General features: G+C 33.0%; 1 protein-coding gene across 1 annotated transcript in view; it reads right to left on the bottom strand.

The window, feature by feature from the left end:
- Positions 1 to 2,562: 2,562 nt before the first annotated feature.
- The window catches only part of LOC111712347 (transcription factor Sox-7), a 17,361-nt gene continuing 7,362 nt past the window's right edge, over positions 2,563 to 12,561 (bottom strand). The window contains exon 3 of the mRNA XM_023486928.1: positions 2,563 to 4,432. Coding sequence (XP_023342696.1) covers positions 3,164 to 4,432 — 1,269 coding nt within the window. The 3' untranslated portion in view covers positions 2,563 to 3,163. The remainder of the gene's footprint in view (positions 4,433 to 12,561) is intronic.

Here is a 12,561-nt window from a genome sequence, read left to right as displayed (position 1 = left end):
GATCGTTACATTCTAATTATGGATATCTAGAGAAATATATTTGGATTGTGGATATAGATTAATATATTCGGATTCTGGATATCTAGAGCAATGCATTCTGATTGTGAATATCCCAAATAATACATTCGGAATCAAACCTTTGATTTTAATTATCTAATGGCAAAAATTTCTGACTCAGATTTGACTCACCTTTGAGGAATAATTCTTTGGAGTCCTCTATAAACTAAACATATTTGGAGTCCTATATAAACTAAACATGTTTGGAGTCCTCTATAAACTAAACATATTTGGAGTCCTCTATAAACTAAACATGTCTTTAATTGACAAGATCGATAGTTTATGAATTATTGCCCAGTTCTCCTTAGTTTTAACCGTCTTGATTTTATGAACCTAGTTAATTTACATTGAATTACCGACCCGGCTCAAACCTTTTTCTATCTCAAGCCTAATTTCACCGGTTGTCACATAGGTTCCGAATTTCTCGTAAAATTTAAAGAATTTAAACGAATTTACGAGTATAATTCAGAACACCCCGGAGCTTAAGAAATCTTTAAAAATACCTCAGACCTAAATCAGAGAGATGGGGGAGGGGGGGGTAGTTTTAAACCATTTTATAAAGTTAATTGTTTTAGGGGCCATATTCTGTTTTTTAATACCAATATCAATACATGTCATAAAATTTCAACAATTGATTAAAAATGTACAAAGGAAATGAAGACTCGTCTCAAACTCTATTTTACTTATACTTGTAAAATAACAAAGGTCTACGTCATCAAGTTAAAAAAATAGGAATTAAAATTTATAATTTAAAGGCAAATGTTTCTTTGTAGACTATTTTTGTAAATTTTTTACATTAGATCATTATATTATATTCAGAAAATGAAACTGATAACCCTGATTTACATTATTATATTATATTCAGAAATTAAAACTTATAACCCTGATTTACATTATTATATTATATTGAGAAAATAAAACTTACAACCCTGATTTAGATTATTATATTATATTCAGAAAATAAAACTTATAACCCTGATTTTCTCAGTTTAATCCTTTTTCTCATTTGGAGGTAATCTTATTTTGTTTAGTTATTTTTTGGACAAAATAAACTTGAATATTATATTTTATCAAGCTTCTATCTCTCTATCTTTCTATTTATCTATCTATCTATTTTTATATATTGCCTCTCGCTTTTTACTTCTTACTTATTTCTCCTCAAATTTTAATCAAAGAGAAAATAGGAATTTTTTCTTGAAAAAAAACTAAATGTTATTTTTCTAGAAATATTTTGTAATTTTACAAAAATAAATTTATATGAAAAATCTTAAATTGTAAATTAGACTGTTAAAACCATTGTTTATGTATACAATAAAAACAATTTAAAAGTAAAAATGGTCTAGACGATTTAATTTACTGTAAAAGGAATTGAGTTTTTGCCACAAACTCAATATCTTGGCAACCTATAGGTGTAAACCTTTAATATTTAAATCTTGGCTTATTTGATCTATAAGAACTCATAGTTTGAAATATCAAAAGTCTCCTACAAGATTTTTAATTTTTAATTTCTTGAACCTCTGCCTTTGATTCATGATAGGGTTAGAGATACAATATGAAAAGTCATTATTTCTCCAGGTCCCTATGTTAACCCTCCTTAACTTGTTTGTTTATCCGTCCTTACTCCAACATAAAGAAACCCTTGATGGCTGATAGTATCCATATATATTCATGTATTATAAACAAAATAAGAAAACAAAGTACTTTGTAACAAACAATCGGTAGAAAATGGTAATTTCTTAACAAATAAACTAAACAAAGACAAAGAAGAAAGGAGAAGATAAAGGAGGAGGGGTCTAAAGGAGGAGGGGTATACAGGAGGAGTGGTATAAAGGAGGAGGGGTATAAAGGAGTGAGTGGTATGAAGGAGGAGGGGTATAAAGGAGGAGGAGGGTTGTTAGGGAGGAGTATCGGGGTCGATGCCTAATCATTTGTGTATATCTGACCTTATATAAAGTATTATGGGTCAAAATTACAGTTTTTGAAACCTATTCGTGTTATTTTTGCCCCATGTTTAACCATTACTCTCACCAGTTTGTGAAACTATGATAAATATACTTAAATTACACAGTACACATAAACCCAACTGTTCCCAACCCTATTCTATACTTGAGAACGGTATCTCGCAAGTTTAATGAAAATATTCTAAAAAATATATTCATATATATCATTATTGTCTAGAAATTGTTTTATACATTCATCTTAGACACCGAGGTAAGGTATTGTTGGAGTAAAGTTGTTAAGTTTTGTTCAAAGTCCCCTAGTAAAAAATAACCTAGTGGCGATCCCTCCTCCCCCCCCCCCTAATAGGGGGAGATGGTAAAATGAGTTAGAATAGAGGCTAGAGATGGTAAGATGAGTTGCTATGGCGCAAAAAGATTAAGGGGGGGGAGTGGGAGGGGGGGGGAGCTCGAACTGTAGAATTAAAAACTAAAGATTTAAATCTATAGAATGAAGAAAAAACGTGATTTCTTCATTTAACAATTAGAATATATTTAGGAATACTAAAACGAATAAATATTTTAAAAGGTAAAAATTGAATTTTTTAAACTCTACAATATATTTTATAGGTCTAAGATCGGGGATGTTTGCAAAACTTTGCCAATTTATTTATTGCGAAAATGAGCACCCAAAGTTTGCAAAATAGTACGTTGTAATTTTGGCAACAGTGTGCAGAAAATTATAGTCAAAACAAACTAAACTCGAATTTTGCACTGTCTGACCATTTACAAATGAAAACTTTGGGAGTTCTCAACTTTCTAATTTCTAAATTTATAATTTAAAATTTGTTGTTTCAAAGCTTTTATTCACCGATCTTTGGCCTGTGTTTATGTGCAAGATAGGGCAGTATTCACGACTGTAAATATTTGATATAAAATTATCTATTTATGAAAACATTTAAAATATCTCTATATGTATGTATTTGTAGGGAAGGTGGAGGAAGGTTGGCTTGTTGAGCACCAATAGTTTGATCCACAAATGATTCCAATTTCCAAATATAATTTGTTAAATTTTTTCATGCTGCAAGAGCCGGAGGATATAAGTATAAAAAGATGGTAGATACATCACACAAGAACCGATGGAAACTTTAAAGGGACTGTGCTGGATTCTAAAGACGAATTAAGTTTTCCATCCAGTCAAATTCGTTCTTGACTCCGATTCCTGTCAACATCTCCGACATTTCTCCGGAAAACTCAAAGTGAGGATATCCAGAGTTACCGGAGCCAACTTCCCAGGGTTCCAGGGTTCGAAGTCCCTGCTCCGGGACCTCAAGTAGGTCTGTGATATCCTGGAGTTCGAAGAGTTCGTCCTCCTGCTTGAGCTCTAGCTCCGGGAGGTAGGTAGAGTATGGGGGCTCCTTGAGATTCGATTGTGGTTCAGTTTTCAGACTTAGACTCTCTTGTTTGATCATCTCCCATTTCTCCGGGTTGGTAGAATGGTACTGGGACAGGTTTGATTGTAGTTGGTTGTGTTGGGTTAGCTCTAGATATTGCTGGCTGCTAGCTGATGAAGTTTTACGATCGAATTTTAGTAGAACCTGGTTCGGTTCACCGGATTTATTGCTCCGTGAATATTTATCACTTTCTTCGTAAATGGAGTGAGGGTCGAACCCAGCAGGACTTAGGCAGGGGGGGCTCAGGGGCACTCTTACCCCTCCAGGAGACCAGGAGGGGGCTCTAGATAGATCAGGGGAGTAGGAGGGGGTCAGAGATATCTCGGACGTAAAGGAGGGGGTTCGAGATATTTGAGAACTGAAGGAGGGTTGACTAGGAGGGGAAGAGGAAGAAGAGGAGGAGGAGGAGGAAGAAGATACCCAAACCAAATTCTGTGTTGAAACTTGGAGAATATCTGGGCCGCAAGGAGTAGGTTCAGGAGAGTCTGTAAGACGGATATACTCCGGGCTCAATTGTTCCTCTGAAGCTAAGAAGGAGGAAGGACTAGTAGCTCCGGATTGATAAAAATCTATCTCGTAAATAATTTCCTCCTTGGTCTCCTCCTTCAGTAGAGAGGACACGCTCTTCTTGTTGTTGTTTAGTTTCCTCAGCTTGTTCAAGGAGAAGGATGGTTTAGAGGAGATGGTTGGTTGAGCTCGTGATGGTTTTGGTTTAACTACATTCACAACCTTTCCCTTCTTCTTTGGTTTATACTTGTAATCTGGATACTCCTTCTGATGGAGTAATCTTAACCTCTCAGCCTCATCTATGAAGGGTTGTCTCTCCTCCTCGGAGAGGGTTCTCCAGGTTTTCCCCAGGTTCTTGGATATCTCAGCATTATGAGAATCTGGGTTCCTGTTTATAATCTTCCTTCTCTCCAGCTGGGACCAAACCATGAACGCATTCATCGGTCTCTTCACGTAGTTCTTCTTGTGCTTCTTCGTCTGAAATATAAAAAAAATAATATTGCGATCATGTACAACAGCTACAAAGATTAAGAAGTGCGAAAAAAAAGGATGTACAAATTTTAATTCTAAAAGACGATTTAGGAATATAAGGAAGGGGTGATGTTTTAGGGGGAGAAATATGCTGGATTTAATGAAGGAGGGATGTAACAGATTAGGAGTGCAAATGAGGAGGAGTGCAAAGGAGGAGGGGTATAAAGGAGGAGGGACGTAAAGGAGGAGGGGTATAAGAAGGAGGGTTATAAATCCTTCCTTACCCTTATCAAACCCCTTCCACCTTCCTCGATCCATAATTCACCCCTTTCCTCAACCTTCCTCAACCCTTTCCTCCCATTATCCCCCCTTTAACCTTCCTCTACGCATCCTTAATATTATCCTCCCCTTCCACCTTACCCAATCCTTCCTTGCCCCTAATTCCCCTTCCACCTTCTTCACCCTTATCCCACCTCCTTTCCCCTTAATCAACCCTTTATTCACCCTTATCTCCTTATCTCAACCCCTTTCCCCTTCCTCAATCCTTTATTAACCCTTATCTCAACCCCTTTCCCCTTCCTCAACCCTTTCTTATAATTATCCTTCGACCTTAACTCTTACTACCCTTATCCCACCTAACACAACCCTTACTTACCCTTATCCACCATTCCGCCTTCCTTAATCCTCTCTTTTCCTTATCGCACCATCTTCTTGCACCCTTTCTTACCCTTACCTCACCCCCTTCCACATTCCTTAACCCTTTGTTTTTCTTGTGTGCCCCCTGCTCCCTGGCTGGGTTGTGAAGACAAGTTGCAGATTAATAACATAAACATACTAATTAAACTTTATCCAGGGACTCAGGAGGATAATTCTAAACATAAAGAGGGAAAGGAGAAAGAGGGAAAGAGGGAAAGAAGAAAGAGGGAAAGAAGAAAGAGGAAAAGGAGAAAGAGGGAAAGGAGAAAGAGGGAAAGGAGAAAGAGAGAAAGGAGAAAGAGGGAAAGGAGAAAGAGAGAAAGGAGAAAGAAGAAAAGGAGAAAGAGGGAAAGGAGAAAGAGAGAAAGAAGAAAGAGGGAAAGAAGAAAGAGGGAAAGGAAAGAGAAATATGAAAGGTGGTAAAGTCGATTGACTAAAGTAATTAATGTCGGAAAGAAGAAAATAATGTAATAATAGTACATCATTTTTATATATTTCATTTTTGGTGTAAAGTTTTTTATTCCCTATTAATAGCAGTGTTGAGATAAGACAATTAAGAGAATTATTTACAAATATCAAAATTACTAGTTGTTAAAGAAATATACCAGAATTATAATAAAACATGCCATTGCTTTTTCTATATATACTGATCCATTAAACACATTTTTTATTCAAATTTTCAACTTTTTAAAATATTTGTTATCAATTTATTATTTGTTTTGACAGTGGAGCTGAATGATGAGGGTTTGGGGATCCTAACATTAAACATTTAAATCTTTAAAAATAGATTTAAGTAAGAAAATAAAATATCTGTATATTTTGGAATATTTAATCTTGAAGTACGGATCAAATATTTCTCTACAAGATTTAAATTTGAATAATTAGATTTTCATTTTATCATCTCAGTTCAACATTTTCTTTTATCTTAAGATTTGTTCCTCTTCTCTTAGATCTTATTTATCTATTTACCTTCCCTTTAGATCTTATTTATCTATTTACATTCCTATTCACCTTCCCTTTAGATCTTATTTATCTATTTACCTTCCCTTTAGATCTTATTTATCTATTTACCTTCCCTTTAGATCTTATTTATTTATTTACCTTCCCTTTAGATCTTAATTATTTATTTACCTTCCTATTTCGATAGATTTTTGATCTTATTTATCTAATTACCTTCCTATTTCAATAGATTTAGATCTTAATTATCTATTTACCTAGCTTCCTATTTCAATAGATTTAGATCTTATTTATCTATTTACCTTCCTATTTCAATAAATCCCTTTCTAGAACTTTAAAACAAATATTTGCAAAAATTGTTGATTTTTCTGCATTTTTTCTTTTAACAATCTTTCTTTAATTTTTTTTCTTTGTCCTACAGTAATTTCATATAGCCCTCCCCCCCCCCCCCCTGCTGGAATCCTCTATTACCCCATCCAACCTTTCATCCATGTCTGATCTGATAATTCTCTCGTGTTTTAAGCTTCCTACAGTAATTTCTCACTCAACTTTTTATCATCCCCCACCCCCCATAACCTGTAATTTCTATACCACCCTCAAACCCTCTCCCCCCCTTTTCCTCCTATAATTTCTACTCAAGATTATAAAAGAAAGGGTTCTGAGTTTGGTTAAGAAATTCAAGTATACACACATGACTTAGTTAATATTATAATTAGGAGTTCTTTTATCTAACTTTCACGTCCATCTCATTATTCTCCTCTTTTTCATATTTTCTGTTACTTTAATCCTTGTTCTATCCGTCCTTCTCATTAATCTCCTCTTTTTCATATTTTCTGCTCCTTTAATCCTTGTTCTATTATCTCCGTCCTTCTAATTCTTGTTCTCTCCGTCATTCTAATTATTGTTTTCTCTGTTCTTCTAGTTCTTGTTTATCCCCATCCTTCTGATCCTTCTTATCTCCGTCCTTCTAATTCTTAATCTTCCCGTCCTTCTAATTCTTGTTATCTCCGTCCTTCTAAGTCTTGTTCTCTCCGTCCTTCTAATCCTTGTTATTTCCGTTCTTCTAATTCTTGTTCTCTCCGTCCTTCTAATTCTTGTTATCTCCGTCCTTCTAATTCTTGTTCTCTCCGTCCTTCTAATCCTTGTTATCTCCATCCTTCTAAACCTTGTTCTCTCCGTCCTTCTAATTCTTGTTCTCTACGTCCTTCTAATCCTTGTTATCTCCGTCCTTCTAATTCTTGTTCTCTCCGTCCTTCTAAATCCTAAATCTTCTAGTTACTCGTAACATATGTTCCTGTTACTGCTTTCCTTTTGGTTCTATTCCATCCCTCTTTAGAACTTTATCACATTTCCCTACTTTCTCTGTATCTTCTAATTAAACCGAGTACAATACAATACAATATAATATGTGTGTGTATTTATATTCTTCTCTGTGTTCAACCTTATTCTAACTCTTTTCTTACCAACTTCATATTTTGATATCTTGATACAACCTGTTCATATACATTTATGACTTTTCATTGATCTAAAAGACTTCATAGCTTGAAACATCAAAGGTTACGACATCGAGTTGCTATTATATTGGGATTGAAAAATCACAGTTTGTGGCAAAAACTCAGTCCCTGTAATGTTTTTTTTTTTTACTTTTTAGAGGCTTCACAAGAATTAGAAATGTTCATAATGTTTCAAATTTATATCCTTTATAATCTGCTTTATTTCTCTATGCAAAATCAAAAGATGTGAGCCAAACGATTTAAGCCAAGTTTTCAATTTTGTTTTCTCAAAAGTATAAATTGACTTCCGGGTTTACGCTGCACACACACAAAAACTAGTAAAATACGCTAGAAAAAAAAATTCCTCTTTGTGACTCATATAAAAAGTTTTAAAGTGTACTGATGTGAATTGGAAAGGACTGTTTTTAAATTCAGGGTCACTTAAAATCAAGCACACATTCCCTTTGAAAAGAAAATAGAATTAAAGCAAAGTAAAAGCCGCCCTAAAGGAACAGTTTAAAATATATTTTACTATTTCGTGATACTTGCGTATTTGTGTCATGTACACAAATAATTTGCAATTCTAACAAAGAACCGTGCAAAAAAGTGGCCAATAATCCAAACAGTTCAATAGAAAGAATAATATATTACCATGGCCGGAGGACAAGCAAAAAACATTTATAACACCTGATATATAAATTATATTTGCATAAATACATTAATAATCTAATAAAGAATGTACAGTACTTTTAACATATTATTACGCTATGAAATTTGTATCCATTAAATACCAATAAATTGTGCAAATATTTTCAAAAGAAATCCTAGTCGTTACATAAAAGCTTAAGTACCGGCTTTGTTGTAAACTTTATGTCCGCCATTTTAAATTAAAATTCAGCCATTTTGAATCAGACAATTTGAAATTCAAACGTTTGTTAGACCAATGACTAAACATAAAAGTTTCCAGAATATTTATATTAAGAAAGTTCCAGAAATGTTTTAAAGGAAAAATTGAAAAAATACAAAATTTTCTCTAAATGTTTGTTAATTTAAGATATTTTAGATATTTAAATCTTATTTAAAAGATAGAATACTAAGTGGTTTTGAATTCGCCTGGGACTGAGAAATCATTCTTTCAAGAATTAACTCGAGTTTTCTCATTAAAATAATTTCAGATTAAAGTCAAGTCACTGAGTATCTAACTCAATATATCCCATTCTATTCTAAGCATAATGAGATTTTAGAATAAAGTTGTTCTGAGTAAACTTTGGAAGTTAGGACAAAGTTTGAAAGTCAGACTTGAAAGTAAATATTAAGTATTGAAACTAAAGTTGGAATGTATAGTTTAAATATAACAATTAGAGATGGTTTAAAGGGAGTGTAGGCAATATATTCATTAGAAAATTGACAGGATCAGTTAAGTTCAGAACTTAACGGATTATTGGTATGGTTTACTATGATTAAGAAATGAGTTTGGTTTAGATGTGCAAGGATAAAGATAAAGTGGTTTATATGATCTGATGATACGTAATTTCAAGTAACGCTTTTATTTATTGAGTTCTTGTCTGATTTACAACTGAACCCTTTAAACCTATGTCTAATCAAGGATGAACAAAATATCCCTTTTTTTAGCCGAAAATTGATAATGTGCAAATTGAGGTTTCTATATATAGTTAACTTAATTTACTTTACATTCTCTCTTTAGAGAATGATAAAATAAATATGTGTATTGCAAAGAATAAGTAAGGTTTAAAATGATTAAGGAATGAGTAAGGTTTAGATAAGGGATAAGTATGGGTTACCATAAATAAGAAATGAGTATATTTTAAAAGTGTAATGCTTAGGATATGTAAGGTGTACTATGAGTAAGTAAAGATATGTAATGCTTAGGATATGTAAGGTGTACTATGAGTAAGTAAAGATGTGTAATACTAGGGTAAGTAAGGTGTGCTATGTAAGGTGTACTATGAATAAGTAAAGATGTGTAATGCTTTTAGGATATGTAAGGTGTACTATGAGTAAGTAAAGATATGTAATGCTTAGGATATGAAAGGTGTACTATGAGTAAGTAAAGATATGTAATGCTTAGGATATATAAGGTGCACTATGAGTAAATAAAGATGTGCAATGCTTAGGATAAGTAAGGTGTACTATGAGTAAGTAAAGATGTGTGATGCTAAGAAAGTGTACTATGAGTAAGTAAAGATGTGTAATACTAGGGTAAGTAAGGTGTGCTATGAGGACAAGTAAGGTGTAATATGAGGATAAGTAAGGTGTACTATGAGGATAAGTAAGGTTAATGTTCCTATCTGAGAAGGAATTCATGAATGGAACCTTATCTAAGTTTCTCTCAATCCAAAGATACACTTTAATCGATCCTCTCGGAGTCCAGTCAATATACGAGGGATTAAACTCTAATCCATCACCTACAACCGATCCCCGGATTCCCCCACCTCTCGGATATTCTCCCTCCCTTAAACATATCTCCCTCCTCATAACATATCCCATCTCTCCTGTACACATCTTCTCTCCCCTGAACACATCTTCTCTCCCCTGAACAGAAATTCTCGCCCCTGAACATATTCTTCCTCCCTTGAACACATCTTCTCTCCCCTGAACAGATTTCTTCTACCTTGAACAGATCTTCTCTCCCCTGAACAGATCTTTTCTCCCCTGAACAGATCTTCTCTCCCCTGAACAGATCTTCTCTCCCCTGAACAGATCTTCTCTCCCCTGAACACATATCTTCTCTCCCCTGAACAGACTTTTCTCTCCTGAACAGATCCCTCTCCTCTGAACAGATCTTTTCTCCCCTGAACAGATTTTGTATATTGTACAACAGAGAAAGCTTCGTGTACTGTACAAATTGTATTTGAAAATTTTACGTTAATAAATGAATGCAAATTTAAAAATACCATGCACAATTGTATCTAAATCATCTCTAGGGTATTAAATTTTATTTTAATGTACTAAAATCTATTTTTATGTACTCAAATATACTATGATGTACCTAAATCTACTATGATGTACTCAAATCTACTTTAACAAATTCAAATACAGGTTGACTCTCTATTGAATTAAAATTTATCTTATGTTCTATAATTTACTATGATGTTCTCAAATTTACTATGATGTAATCAAATTTACTCCATTGTTCTCAACTTTACTCTTATGTTCTCAAATTTACTCCGTTCTACTCAAATTTACTCCGTTGTTCTCAAATTTACTCCGAAGTAATTAAAATCCATTCCAAATGTGCTCAAATTTCCTCATTTGTACATAGATTTACTCTAATGTACTCAAATCTACTCCGGCGATGTACTCAAGTTTACTCTTTTGCTTAAAGATTCTTTCTGGTGACTTACTTCTAACAACTATTGAAACAAATTGATGCGTATTCTTTCTTTTTCTTCATACTGTGTAAAGTGCGTATATTTTCGGGCAATTATATTGCACATCTGCGTATTTGCAAAATTTTAATTCTTTAGATGCTAAATGTCGAAATTAAATAAATTTATGGTGTCCGTAAATCATAATTATGCATGAACAAGGTTTCTTCAAATGAATTTATCCCGATTTATAATTTTTCATTTCTTTATCAATTACTAGCTGAAGAGCCCGGCGTTGCCCGTGAAACAAAAATGTTTTTAAAAAATTTGAAAAAATATTTCTAATTTTTTATAGCCTGAGTGTCCACAAAAAATGTCAGACCAATCGGTCCAGCTGTTTGGCCGGCTATACGCAACATATATATTTACGAATGACTCTTTTTATTATATAGAAGTACAGCTGGACCCATAATAATGAGGAATATGATATTTAATCAATCACTGTATATTGTACAATTCCTGTGTTTTGTGTTAATTGGACTAAATAAAGTCATAATTTGAGTCTAGCAGTCGTCTTCCCATATCGCATTTTTAGGAACCCCCCTGTATGTCAATCCAAACATCCAAATGTATATTTTATGAAAAGAGACCAGAGAGTTTTTATTCAAAGATTTGAAACCTACCAAATGTTTTTATGTTCTTCCTTTTACAGTTTTAATGGGTAAAGTTGTAATCCTTTATAATCCATGAAAACTGTTTTATTTGAAAACACAATGAGAAATAATTAGTTCATTTTACATCAAATTTATACAATTGTAAATGTAAGAATTTAAAAATGTTGGATGGATTAATTGTAGGGTTGCAGCAAAATGTCTCAAATTTATATTTTTTCATGAATTTTCTGAAGATTGAACGTTTGCTTTTGAATATTTTCTTTATGAAATCCCCCCCAGGGTCCATCCTCCCCAAAGAGAAAGAAGAAAGAGGGAAAGAAGAAAGAGGGAAAGGAAAGAGAAATATGAAAGGTGGTAAAGTCGATTGACTAAAGTAATTAATGTCGGAAAGAAGAAAATAATGTAATAATAGTACATCATTTTTATATATTTCATTTTTGGTGTAAAGTTTTTTATTCCCTATTAATAGCAGTGTTGAGATAAGACAATTAAGAGAATTATTTACAAATATCAAAATTACTAGTTGTTAAAGAAATATACCAGAATTATAATAAAACATGCCATTGCTTTTTCTATATATACTGATCCATTAAACACATTTTTTATTCAAATTTTCAACTTTTTAAAATATTTGTTATCAATTTATTATTTGTTTTGACAGTGGAGCTGAATGATGAGGGTTTGGGGATCCTAACATTAAACATTTAAATCTTTAAAAATAGATTTAAGTAAGAAAATAAAATATCTGTATATTTTGGAATATTTAATCTTGAAGTACGGATCAAATATTTCTCTACAAGATTTAAATTTGAATAATTAGATTTTCATTTTATCATCTCAGTTCAACATTTTCTTTTATCTTAAGATTTGTTCCTCTTCTCTTAGATCTTATTTATCTATTTACCTTCCCTTTAGATCTTATTTATCTATTTACCTTCCCTTTAGATCTTATTTATCTATTTACATTCCCTTTAGATCTTATTTAT

This window comes from Eurytemora carolleeae, unplaced genomic scaffold, assembly GCF_000591075.1.
Source record: "Eurytemora carolleeae unplaced genomic scaffold, Eaff_2.0 scaffold1230, whole genome shotgun sequence".
Classification (NCBI taxonomy): domain Eukaryota; kingdom Metazoa; phylum Arthropoda; class Copepoda; order Calanoida; family Temoridae; genus Eurytemora; species Eurytemora carolleeae.
The sequence above is the reverse complement of the archived record's forward strand: the minus strand, read 5'-3'. Positions and strand labels throughout refer to the sequence as shown.